This window comes from Myripristis murdjan, chromosome 22, assembly GCF_902150065.1.
Source record: "Myripristis murdjan chromosome 22, fMyrMur1.1, whole genome shotgun sequence".
NCBI lineage: Eukaryota > Metazoa > Chordata > Actinopteri > Holocentriformes > Holocentridae > Myripristis > Myripristis murdjan.
Window position 1 is genome coordinate 21,349,789 of NC_044001.1, and position 13,585 is coordinate 21,363,373.

Consider the following 13,585-nt stretch of genomic DNA (forward strand, 5'->3'; position numbering starts at 1 on the left):
GCAGGTTAAAGGATAATGTTTGGCATTGCTGTTTGATTCCCTGTCACTGACCTTCTTGTGGATTTTGTCTGTGTGTGTAGGACCTGGCCTGCCTGTTCGAGATCTACCTGAAGCCCCTGCAGAATGAAACTTTCCTCACACACGATGAGGTACGTTATCTAAGTGTGTGTGTGTGTGTGTGTGTGTGTGTGTGTGTGTGCGTAAGCTATGAAGTATAACAAGTGTGAGGACAGGAGGGGCATCCTGGGAGGTGTTGAAGCTGTATCGGATGTGGAATTCATTGAGTGTTTATTACCCAGAGGTGATGTCAATGAACTCTGCAAGGCTGTATCTCCCTCATTACCGGTGTGACTGGCTGGAGGACAAATTAGCATTCCCCTACACTGACCTTCTAGCTTCCCAGAGGGATACAACAATAAGGGCTAGCTTGAGGGCAAACCTGCCCTTTAAAGATTCCACTTCAATTCTCATCCGGCAGTCTGATTCCAATACATCTTCTCAGTCAGCTACTCTCAAATTGGGATTTAAACTCTTTCACACAACACCTACAATTAGGCTCTGTCTCTGTATGTTCCCCTCGCAGCATCTGGTGAGTAGATGCAGCATGCTGACCACCTTAGCACCGCGGGCTCCAGCTCAGCTGCGTGTGCAGCACCAAGTTTGACCTCAAACACACAATGTCTCTCTCAAGACACACTAGTCGATAGGCCGCTGAGCACTGGGGCAAATTAAAATGCCATTAATGGGACACGGGACGTGTGCAGGCACAAAGTGGACAAGGGCAAGTAAGCCTGCAAACGGATTTAATGAAGGGAAGTGTGTGTATATGTGTTCAAGGGAATGCTAGACATGAAGGACTGTGTTTTGCCATGTGTACTGGTGCACTTGTGACTGTGTGTGTGTAGCAGAGTATCATAGCCTGTCCCTAAGTGCCATTTTCAGAGATGAGCCATCAAGAGTGCAGGTTTTATAACACCCCAGGGTGTCTGCCTGACTGACTGTTATGAATTGCAAGCCATCTATCTTGGCCCCTCCCCCCAAAAAATCCTCTGTCTACCATTTCCCTTCATGCCCTTGTATCCCTCTGTCCTCGCCTTTTATACCTTTTCTATTCTACCTCTTCTCTATCTATCTCTTTCTCACTCTAACCACTGAGTTCTATATCCGTTCTCACAGATGGAGAGCCTGTTTGGCAGCCTGCCAGAGATGCTGGACTTCCAGAGGGTCTTCCTACAGACGCTGGAGGAGAGGATCGCCTCCTCACCCGACTTCAGCACCCTGGAGACCCCTGCACAGTTCAAGGTGAGATGCAGACACAGTGCATACATATATACATGTACAGCCTGGCTCATATATCAGCTGGAGAATATCATCAGCTGAGAAAACTGTGTTATTATTGAATAGTTTGTCCAGCACATTCCATTGCTTAAAATACTTACCAGAAGTTTTTTTTTTTTTTTTTTTTTACCCTGAAACATCTATATCAGTGTCAGGTCTGAAAACCTACATAAACACTTTCCTCACACTGTGTCCAAGACCTAAAGCGGTGATGAGTAGGCGTTGAACTCCGTGTCAGCAAACATCCACCATGCTCAAGTGTCCTTGGGCAACTCAACGCATCCCTATTGGCTGTGGAACCAACTCTGACCCCAAAGGTCAGGGACGACTAAAGAAATGTGAAGTGAAAAGAGAATTCACCTGCAAGGATCAATATATGTTTTTTTAATGAAGAAATGACCAGAGATGATCAATGCAGATTTCAAGAGGATGCCTTCAAAAAAAAAAAAAAAGAATATTTGATGCAATAATTTCTGACAGGATAACATAGCTTTGACCTTTCAGACAGACCAAATACAATACACTCTCTCAATCTGTTTGATTTTAGCCGCCGTTCCAATGACAGTGCGTTCTTTGACATCCCAAGGCTTATAAATAATTGAGGAGGTGTGACAGGAGCATGGCAGGCTGATTTATAGGCTTGACATGACAACGTGTGGGTTGTATTGACTCGCTGGATTGTGTGCCGCTGAAAGCTAGTGTACTCAGAGGCTGGGCGAGGGAGTGAGGACAGAGGGGTGTTTGAATCGTCTCCCCAGAGAGGCAGGAGAGAGTGGTCAGGCCACGACTCAACATGTTCGCACTCTCTCAGTCTTTCTCCCTCTATACACACTCGGCTTACTGTGTCATCACTCTCTCCATCTGAGTGTGTCGCTCAGTCCCCGCCTTCACTTCTTACAATTGCCGCTTCTCTCACGTCCTCCCCTCGTTCTCTTCCTCTCCTCTGTGTTTACAGAAGCTGTTGTTTTCTCTGGGGGGTTCGTTCCTCTACTACGCCGACCACTTCAAGCTCTACAGCGGCTTCTGTGCCAACCACATCAAGGTGCAGAAGGTCCTGGAGAGAGGTACTGCAAACACACGAGTGCACACAACACACAAAGGCCTAAATCCACACATACCACCCGCAGCGGGAGGAGGCTCCAGACTGGCATACAGCAAATACACTTGTGTGCAGACGCATACTAATCCAAACTTTTCCGCACCCCTGCTGAATTCAGCTTCCTTGCACCTATGTTGCATCAGCGCCACCCCCTTCGGCAGTATTGGCCTCCTCTTTTGGGAAACTAATCAATTATGGACGAGAGTAAATGTCCTGGAGTGAGACAGTCGGTGAAAGTGAGGTGAAGTGATGCCACTCCAATATAATGCAACCGAGCCAGCACCACAGCTACACACACAGCTCATGATTAAAACTGTGGGCAAAAGGAGAGATGCTCCACTTTGAGTGGCGCTTGCTCCAATTTTTGTGCCACACCTCTTGATTTTGTACCTACCTGTTTTTCCAACTATTTTACTCCCTCCACAAACAGATGAGTCAAATCAAATAATCACATACAGTTGACTTGTAACAGCCTCTGTTGTCATGTAGCACTAACCAGGCATTGTCAAATAACAGTGGACTTGCAACAGTGACAGCCAGAGAGCCATAATATTCCTTGCGTCTCCTTCAGCAAGTGACAGAGTGAGATGTTAAGGTTGATTTACAGCTGCTGAGATGCCAGCCTCACTAGTGCTATTCGGGAATGCTGCCCAGCGTAGAAAGAATTGTAAGAAGATTGGCTTCCTCTCCGACGAAGTGGGTGGGCAAATTGCCCCCCTGTGCCGCTTAAACCCACCCCATTACAAGAATTGTGTGGGATTTTCCTAGAAGTAGGTAGAAGGATGGACGTTTAATAGGACTGAATGGGAGAAAAACTGTCAGAAGTCCCTGGATGGTCAAAGTGGAATAAAGTGCAGTGTCAAAGTCGTACTAGAACAGTGTGACTTTTTCTTCGCTGTAACCCAATGAGTGCTGTTTAACATTTCAAAAGATCATGAAAATCGCATTTGATGAAAATGCTACGCCAGCCTCATGCTCTAAAAACATCCATTTTGCTACAGTCTAGCCTCTGAGGAACAGCCTCCTCTTCCTGTTTTTAGATTCACCATTAAGACGCTTTAAAATTATAAAAAGCGCTTCAGATCTTACCATAGTGCGACTAATATTTTTGATGATTTTCTAAGGGCTTCAGAGTTTTTGGAAGTTTGCAGCAGTGCCACCTGAGCACCAAACAGCTCCAAATATTTCAGTGATGGAAAGAGACGTTGGACTTGAGGCAACAATGGCATGTCAAAAACACTGCAGTCATCCTTTAAACAAAGATTTATATGATATTACCGTCGATGCACATAAATCAATATTAGAACAAGATGTGGCACTCTAATTGCTCAGTGTGGCTAAGAACAGCCTAGCATAACAAGACAATAGTTACACGGTGCACACACTGAGTTGCTGCTTGGCACAGCATGATAACAGAACACTCAGCACAGCTCGGTCACAACCAGCTGATCCAAGGACACAGAATAGAATCTGTGGGCGTTTGTCAACCCTTCAAGTAATTATATGCCACCCCCGCCAACCCCCCACCCTACCTCCTCCCGCCCTCCCTCCCTCCGTCGTGCCAAGGGCCCTGGGTTTCCTGAGTTTCTCTGTTTACTTGTCGGCTCGTTAATTGCCTGCCAATTACTCTGGGAGGTGTCGATGCGGCTGCCTGTCTGTGGCTGGGAGTGCTATAATTAATACTTTAATGGCTCCCCTCAGTCAGCGTAGTGGAACCAGAGGGTGGCTGCTCGGCTTAGGGAAAATGTCATCACCTTTCCAGAGGACTGGAGAGTGAAGGAACGCTCCTGCACAACCCCATGTTAGTCTCATTCAGTATTCTCCCTGCCCTTTCACACCATGTTGTTGGCTTCAGCCGACACAGAGCAATCCTAAAGTGACTTTCTGTTGTTTCCACACTGCAGATAGTACAGCTCTGCCAAGCATCTAAGGAACCAAGGACTCGTTTCACTTTTCCTTCCCTATCTTACTGCTATAGTGCATCTTAGGGATGATGTGCTCAGTGCAAAGGATGCCATTAGCAGGTGTTTAGACCTAAGTGTTGCAGTGGTCACGCACAGCTGAGGAGAGGCCTACACCACCCCCTGCTGGAGGGATGTTATTGCACCAGGATGTTGTGCTGTTTGTTTAAGGGCTTGAAACACCGGTAGCCTGCATTGCAATGGCTACAAATATTTTTATTTTCATCTTAATTTGGATCATATAAGCACGCGTCCTTCTCTCTTGCTGTGTACCTGACATCAAGCCAATGCAATGAGTGGTAAACAGGAGTAAATGAGAGTGCAAAAGCCAAAACGGTGTGATTATGTCATGATTCCTATACGTGCTTTGTGTTTTCAGCCAAGACGGACCAGGCCTTCAAGGAATTTCTGGATGCAAGAAACCCCACCAAACAGCACTCGTCCACCCTCGAGTCCTACCTAATCAAACCGGTGCAGAGGGTGCTCAAGTACCCCCTGCTGCTGAGGGAGCTGGTCTCCCTAACTGATGCAGACAGCGAGGAGCACTACCACCTCAACGGTAGGGAGAATACAAGAGCGCATACACTCGCTGAAAGATGAGGGTGCTCTATAAATATAGGCTACATTTACAAGCTGCCATTTCAGTCACTTTTATCATGCAATCACACCTGGCCGCATTACCTGACAGGTTTGCATGCGCAGGAAAAAAGGGTTTCTTCTCGCACGATAATAGTATCTTCAGACCCAGATATTTAAGTGGTGAGGCTTGCATTATAATTCAGTGCAGTTTGGATATTATCTAACCACAGTGCACATTGTAAAAGCAAGAAAAAACTACCACAGATACAGATTTAAATAAATACTCAGAATTCATAACAGCCATTTTCAGGCCAAGTGTGGACATCCAGTGATGTGATCTCTTGGGCTCTAACAGACTCAACATTTACAGAGTCGGCCTTTCAACGCGATGAATTAACGTGTTGCTCATGGGCAGAGTGGCTTTAGTGATGTCCTCCGCAATTCTCCATTTAATTAATCCAATTAATTGCACATCTACCAGTTATAAAAACGTAATATTTTTCCATTCCCTATTGCAATATATTCCCAGTGCACTCTTCAGCGAGTGTGTCTGTTTTATTGTCATATTGCAGTGACAAGTAACTAACGCTATCTTACGTAAGAAAATAAATAAATCTCTTCGACTCCTCTGTGGAGGTCTATGAGTGATGATTCAACTTGTTGACTTTTGACGGGGCAGCCCTAGTGATCTCCAGAAATCCTTAGAACCTAATTTCAAAAATAATGTTCAAATGACAAATAAACAGTAATGATGCACATTAACCCTTTGCTGTCTCTTTGCTCATGACCGTGCAGAGGCCTTGAAAGCCATGGAGAAGGTGGCCAGCCACATCAATGAGATGCAGAAGATCTATGAGGACTACGGCTCCGTCTTTGACCAGCTAGTTGCCGAGCAGACAGGCCATGACAAAGAGGTAGGCAAATTCAAATCACTTTCATTGTCAGGTACAACAAATGTACAGTTGTTTACCTTGGTGATAATGGTGTAGACATATTCACAACTCACAGAGAGCTGATACTGATGTGCCTGTTACAAGGACAAGAACTCTCATAGAAAAATAAAATCTGAAGCACTTTGGAAAAGTGCTTGGATGTTTGGACAAAAACATTAAAATGCCCTTATTTCACTAATGCACAGACTAAAGAATGAAAAAATACACTTTAGCGTATGCATACAGGTCCTCCTGGGGTGCAGACCAAGCCAATCTCTGTTGTGTGTTTAACTGTGTGCTCTGTACTTAAATGTTTGGCACATTCAGTCAGAACTACTTCAGACAAGCCAAGTCACGGGGGGGAAATATCACCACATCAGAGTGGAGCTGCTTAGCCCCTCACACTGTTTACGCCGTCTACTGCGCTTTACCCCAAGGGAACGAATAAATTTACAAGTTGAATTTAAAAGTCAGTGCAATATTTACTTGGTAACTGCGCCATAAATATTCAAAGTGAATGCTAAATTATGTTGTCTAGGTGGTGTATGATTTCACGTGTTTTAGCAGTTCTCAGGCAAGCTTGGTTTTAAGTCGACCAGATCAAAGTCCAGTTTGAAACCGGCATTCAACTTGCACAGCAGACACTAGTTTTTAGTATCTGTGGGGCACCATTTAATGACACAAGTCACGGCACATCATGCCTTGTCTCTGTTTCTGCCTCTCACTCAGGTCACAGAAATCTCTATGGGAGAGTTTCTCATGCATTCCTCAGCAGTCTGGCTCAATCCCCACCCATCTCTGGGCCGCATGAGAAAAGACCCTGAAATGACCGTGTTTGGTAAGTCCACACACCGTCCCTGCTTCCTCCACTGCTGTTGCATTCTGGAAAAATGGGTCCCACCCCCAACACGATGCCGAATCAAACAGTTTTTGCCAAACCGCTGCCCTGACTGGCATTCCTATCAAATTCCACATGCAGTGTCGTCTCTGTGGCTGAGGGCACAAACAACTTAAATACTGGATCCATTTTTTAGTGTCACCCGTGGATGTTTGCAATTAAAGTTTAATCAGCACAAACCAAACGTATTGGGTTTCTGCTTGAGTGAGGCAGAATTGTGTATGCCGAAGTGCTAAACCTGATTTTAGTGAATTTCAGTAACCGTAGCTGCAGATATGTGCTTTAAGGCTTTGAGCTGGCATCTAAAAAGCTTCTGTGGGATGCATTCCCTGTTGGTTTTCCCCAAGAGGCCTTCACAGTCAAAACTAAGATGCTGATGTGTTCTCTCTCTCATCAGTGTTCAAGAAAGCGGTGATACTGGTCTACAGGGAGAACAACAAGCTGAAGAAGAAGATGGTAGGCATTCTGTCAATTGTGCTCACATACTCTCATGTGCCTGTAATGGATTCTTTAGTGCAAAGCTTTACATCTCCTTGTCTGATGTCCAGACCAACCCTCGTTCAGTCCTCGCCCACGGAGATGCGGACCTGTTTAAGTTCCGCTGGCTCATTCCGCTCTCTGCGCTGCAGGTCCGACTGGGGAACACTGCAGGTAAGAGCCAGTGCCCTCATACGTTCACACTGGCACACTGACACATTACCCCCATTTAATCGCTCACAGAATACATCTGCTAAATCTTCCTCATTTTCTCTCTCCCCCCAAAACAGACACCTATGCTCATTCTTCTAAGCACCCCTGTCTGGCATCTCTTTTCAGCTCCATCCCCTTCCTCCCTTATCTCATTTTGAGACCGTAGACCATATTTGGACTACTTGATTAAAAGTCTCTCCTTTATTTCCCCGCTCTCCCAGGAACAGGCACTGAGAGCAGCTGTATCTGGGAGCTGATTCACACCAGGTCTGAAGTGGAGGGGAGACCAGAGACTGTCTTCCAGCTGTGTAGCAGGTCAGAGAGTAAACCTGGAGATGGAATCAGAAATTGATCAAACTAGTGATTTCTTACCCAACACACACCCAGAAAACAATAGTTTGCTTTCAGCCCTCATGAATGTAGTTATGCCCTTCTCAATAGTAGAATGTGCTTATACTCACCAGAAACTGACCTCAGACCTGTACTGAGTTCCAATCTTTATCTTAAAGGATCACTAAGCAATTCTGAGCTCAAAATGCTCAAGAGGTGTCAGAATCAGAGGGGAGTTATTTGTGATGACTCAAAATTGTATGTTTCACTGTTCTGTAATAGCAGCTGTGCTATTGCCAGTGCCAGTGTGAGGCTCTTGTTCTGTGGTTGTAGCCGCACACACCCAACATGGCGAACATGATGACATCCGTGGCAAAAAAACAGCGCTATCTTGATTTAAAATAGCCCATTGATAGACCAACAAAATGCTTTGAATCTTAGTCTGGTTAGAGTAGAACATTATATAAAACATATTTAATTAAATATATACATAATTAATGTGAATTATTTTATGATCTAAAAATTGCTTGGAGATCCTGTAAGAAATACCCTACAGCCTGTTTGTATCAGCCTTTGTGGGATTGGACAGTGGCAAAGCACAGGCTTCAGTGATAATAGATGTATGCTTCTAGCAGAATAGAAGATGCAATCTATAAAGGTCACAGTATGAACAAAAAATACACAATAAAGTAGTTTTGCTTTCATCTGTCACCTAACCCAAGTAGCATTTGACACGTTGAATTCATTTATCGAATCTTCTGAGATCAGTTTTCCTCAAATGTTTAGAATATCTAAAAATATACATTAGGATGAAATCTATGAAAGACTATAAAAATGAGAGAATATTTAAAGTTGCACTGCTTCCTTCTGTCTCCTATCCTAGGTAACATTTACCACTTTGAGTCCATTTATCAAATCTTCAAAGACCATTTTTTTCATTTTCATGTCGTGAACCCCTAACCGCTGCTCTAATAGCACTGGCTCCACGGGGTGTACACTTCAGTTCAGAGTGGAAGCTAAATGTGGATGGATATACTCTGGCTTACAAAAGCCTCTGTGCTGTGTTCCCTCTCAGTGTGCCAGAGTGCAAGGTCAACATCATCAAGGTGATCCGCTCCATCCTCCGGGAGAATGTGAGAAGGAACATGAAGGGTGAGGGCATATTGGAGAGAAGCTGTAAGGAGCGCCTGGCTCCCCTGCGCAACACCCTCCCCTCCTCTGCCAGGATAGGTGAGTGTTCAGTAGGTTTGTCACATAATGTCCTATCCATGGTGTTGATTATTTCCAAATTGAGTTGGAGGGAACTGCTGAGGAAGAACCGCCCGTGTGCTAATGTAGATTTTATGGAGCAGATGAGTGTGCATTTCTATTACAGGTCTATATTAAGCACAGTGACAGTTTGGTTCCCAGCATTAGGAGCTGCTCCCTGGGAAACTTGCTTGTGAAAACATACCCACACAGGGCATGAGGGTGATTCTTACTGATTGGAATTTAACCTTTTAAAATTATTTGGCTTTGAAAATGAAACAGCAAGTGTATAATGTTAAATATGCATGCACTGCTCATGGCCTACTTTTCCTCAACAACAAATGTTAAAGCATAAGTTAACCTTTACCTAATTACACTCAAAAACCTGTGGATTTTAAGTTTAGGTCATAAAATATTGTAAGGGTTTATGGAGGATTTTTTTCACTGACCTCAGTCTGCATCTTCATCACCAGGTTCCTCCAGGGCCTCCTGGTTGTATAAGCAGCCTATTGCTGACGTCCCGACCCAGGCTGAGAACCCCAAGTCTGGGTCAGACGTGGACGAGGGCAGCCTGAGCAGTGGAACTCACAGCTCCTCAGGGGGTCCTTCACCCTGCACCCCTTCAGACCCACCCCTTCTGTCCAGCCAGCAGAACTGGTCTCAAGGAACTGGGTGCCGTTCACAGCCCCTCTCCACCTCCATGAAAGAATCGGATATTTTAAGTGACGAGGACGACGATGGGTTTAGCGAGACGGGGAGAAGGAGAAGGGAAAGCAGGCGAGGAGGAGGCTCTCCCACTAGCGCAATTGAGGCTCAGTTCCTGCAACTTAAACTATCAGAGGAAGCTGCTTCAAGGCTTCCGCTGGCCCCCCGTGTTCAACCTGAAGGAGTGGAGATGGACACTCCAGAGACCCAACCCAAACTTCCACAGGGCCACTTGAACCCCGCAGAAAAGAAAAGTAGTGGTAGCTTCCGGAGGAACCAGGGGGTGCTGCTGAGTATGAAGGAGCACAGCAGGTCGTTGGATAGTCAGACGGATGCAGCGGCAACCTCAGGAGCGGTGGACCTTAACGCGCTGCTTGAGAGAGAATTCAGTGTGCAGAGTCTCACTTCAGTGGTCAACGAGGACTGTTTCTATGACCCAGCTGAGAGCTGTGAAACCAATGCCCCCGCCTCCTAGGGGCAATGATGGACAGAAAAGGCAAGACTATATCTAGGTCAAAGGTTGAAAGGTGAGAGGGGTGGACCAAAGCCCCTGCAAAGATAGAGGGGAAACCCTTGTGGCTCCCTGCAGGTTCTACCAGTGTGATGCTGTGCCTCAAGTTCATTTAGGAAGTCACCCACCTGTTTCATTGAGGTCAGGTGTAAATGATCTGCTCTGATAGAAGCCTATTGGCTGGGAGACGCTCAGTCGTGCTCCCCCCAACCCCCACCCGCATGCCATAGAGAGGCGAGGCGAGGTGAATCTGTCCCAGTGGTAATGACTGCAATGAATCTGCCAAGCACTGATGCATACCGTGGCTCTACCCAGCTCTTTAGGCTTTGCTGCCTCCTCACAAGCTGCCTGGGTGACATACTCCTCTCCTCGTTTTCCTCCCAGCTCACAATAACCAGCAGTGTTTATTCGCTCTCCGTCTGGATTCCTCTGAAGAAATATTCATTGGAAGTTAGTTGGTACCTGCAGCCATAAGCTAGTGTATGTCAGTCCCCCAAAAAATGACAAAATCCCATGTTGCATTGGAACAGCAGGACACAGAGATACAATACCTATGAGTTTGGTTCTATGGCTGACTGGGCAGGTCAGCGAATCCTGAGTTTTAATCCAGGCAGATCAGGCTGTTGTATTTGGTTTCACAGAGCCATAAAGGTTGCAACTTACCCCAAAGTACATGCTTGTTATTCATTAAGAACAGTGGAAAAGGAAAGGAGGCACGGAAGCTGCTATGGACCCACCCAAAGAGCTGCGCTTGTCTAGCCAGATTTCCTGAGAGGGAAGATGGATTAAATGAACAGGAAGGAGATTGATGTTATCGCAACTCTGCCTTTTTGCTGTATTTTGTGCACTAAAATACACTGTTTGCCTATATATTTGAGATTTCCATTTCTATTTGTACATGAGGGTTTTTTATTGTTTTTAAATGCTATTTTTTATTTATTAATAGGTTTGATTTTGTATATGTTAGAAAAGTATCCTTTTGGTTGAATGCTTGAACTGCTGGAAAAAAAAAAAGATTTTAGTCCACTTGTAAAAAGATGCAATACAGTGTTTTTTTTCCACATTTTCCACATTCTTTTACATGTAGGCTACTGGGTTAAGGTTGTTGTTCTCTAAGGATTGTAATTTCCAGTGTTTACATTGGAATGTACAGGTGTTTCTGAGATAATGACTATGCTTAATTCAACAATATGAACTGCAATAATGTTTAAGACACACTGTTTCTTTTTTATGTGTGTATGTGTCCTGTATATACTCCAGATTAACTGTGCTGTAAATTTGACACATTTATACATTCTTATACAAACTTGACATTGTACAGTTAAGAAACAAGGCAGGAATTTGCAATAAATGCAGTGGATATTTTTGTAAAAGTATACATTTGGCATAAAGTACATATTGAGGTACTATAAAATGCAAACCACTAGTGCAGTCTTTCCCTCCTTGGCTCTCAATTTCAACATGCCTTTTATGCTAGCATACCAATGAATGTGAATGCCCCGTTCTTATGGAACAGTTTTATAAAATAAAAGTTTTATCTGTGAATGACACCAGGAGAACAGTGCTTTCAACCAGTCCTTCATAGTATATGTTGGTTCAGTTTTCCATATCCTTAATACTCCATTGACAGGTAAAGCAGGGCTGCGAAGAGAGTGTGTCTTCTTACAGACTCTGTCCCAGAGCTAAACTTGCCGCTAGTCTTTGATTAGCTGTCATGAGAAATGCAGAATGCTATAGCTTGTTCTTGGAACTAAGAGTATATCTTCAATGAAATGCAAAATTATCTGACAGAAGTGGGACAATCTTACAAAAAGGAAAACACAGAGGAAGCCTTCCTACATCTCCTGGAATTTCACAAACAGGTAGACAACTCGGAAATTAATATCCATCAAAGTGCCAAATGTTGAGAAATGTTTCATGTGCAGTGTAAATTTCAGTGGGCCATCTGACATAAGGCCAGCCCTACCATATTTTGTTTGTAATACTGATGAAGGCCAGAAAATCAAAAGCCCTCTGTTCATCAGGACGTTAATTAACATTTTGTCAATGCAATCCCATTTCTTTGAACATGGACTGCAACAGGCCTCTGCCACCCCACATTCCCACTAATTCACCTTGATGCATGCCACTGTGCCAAATGGTAATCATGATAACATAATACATCCCCCACATACTGTACTTAGCTCGAAGCAATATTCCAGATCAAACCATACATTAATGTTAGACATGGAGGACACCCGTCATCAAAGCATGATGATCAAGTATCCAGATCTACCTGGGCAGGAAATTCTGAGTAACAGAGAACCAGGGTGGTGTTCCTGGTGGTCTAATGGTGTGATAAACAAGACACTTGGCAATGTTCATATTCATGGTAGAAGGTTGAAGGGCGTTCCCCTGGATTTTTGCTGCTTTTTACAACAATTGTCTAAAAAACTGTCTAAATGACTTTGTCTCGTTGCTTGACAGTGGTCTTGTTGAAAGAGTGCCTCATGTCCTCCAATCATCCCTAGTCCCTCACAACCTTCCCCCTTTGTAAATCTGGATAGCATCGCAGTTGTCAGACCAGTAATCCACCCCCACAGTCTGTCTTCACATGTGTAAATAAGGCAACAATACATACAGCCTTAAGAGGCTAATGAGTAACAAATATGCCGCCTTATTTAGACATGTTATTGTTCCTAAAGTTTTATCAAACTCCAATCTGTAAGACATCTCACATGGTGCATGGGTGTGTTTCTTTTCAGGAAACTATTCTTTGCCTTATTGCAACATTCAACATCTGAACATGCGAGTTGGCAGGGATAAAGCATCACATCTCTGAAGTAGCCGTTAATCCTCCAACACTAAATCAAACCATGTTCCACTGGGTCAGGGGACATTCTGGACACCTCACAGAATCACGGCTGGCAAAGTGGCAGTTCTGCACACCTGCATGTCGTGGCATATGTAGATCTGATGAAATACTGGTTATGGTTGGAGATTAACACTCACCATGCACCAATAGTGAGTTAATTTTCCCTTTGGCAAGCCAATCTTAGTGTGCCATCTGCCACACTGGCAGGCAACAGCCCTGCTTTGCTCTGGTGGTAATAATCTGTTCTAGCAAAGAAGAGTAATAAATGAAATATGTGACGATGGTTTTATTTATAATAGAAAAGCTCTTAAATACGAATAGTAACGGCAGATTTACATAACGTGGTATGTATATGTAGTTTACAACAAATATCACAAAATCATTTTTCAGATGAAAAAAAAAAGAAAAAACATTTGGAAACATTTGATTTTGGATAATAT

General features: G+C 44.2%; 1 protein-coding gene across 1 annotated transcript in view; it reads left to right on the plus strand.

Annotated features, from left to right (window-relative positions):
* Positions 1-11,841, plus strand: part of tiam2a (TIAM Rac1 associated GEF 2a) — a 78,657-nt gene extending 66,816 nt beyond the window's left edge. Inside the window, exons 17-27 of the mRNA XM_030044180.1 lie at positions 81-149; positions 1,177-1,302; positions 2,294-2,402; positions 4,778-4,957; positions 5,773-5,891; positions 6,639-6,747; positions 7,205-7,263; positions 7,356-7,458; positions 7,719-7,812; positions 8,903-9,057; positions 9,549-11,841. Of these exons, the coding sequence (XP_029900040.1) occupies positions 81-149; positions 1,177-1,302; positions 2,294-2,402; positions 4,778-4,957; positions 5,773-5,891; positions 6,639-6,747; positions 7,205-7,263; positions 7,356-7,458; positions 7,719-7,812; positions 8,903-9,057; positions 9,549-10,255 (1,830 nt within the window). The 3' untranslated portion in view covers positions 10,256-11,841. The remainder of the gene's footprint in view (positions 1-80; positions 150-1,176; positions 1,303-2,293; positions 2,403-4,777; positions 4,958-5,772; positions 5,892-6,638; positions 6,748-7,204; positions 7,264-7,355; positions 7,459-7,718; positions 7,813-8,902; positions 9,058-9,548) is intronic.
* Positions 11,842-13,585: the final 1,744 nt, after the last annotated feature.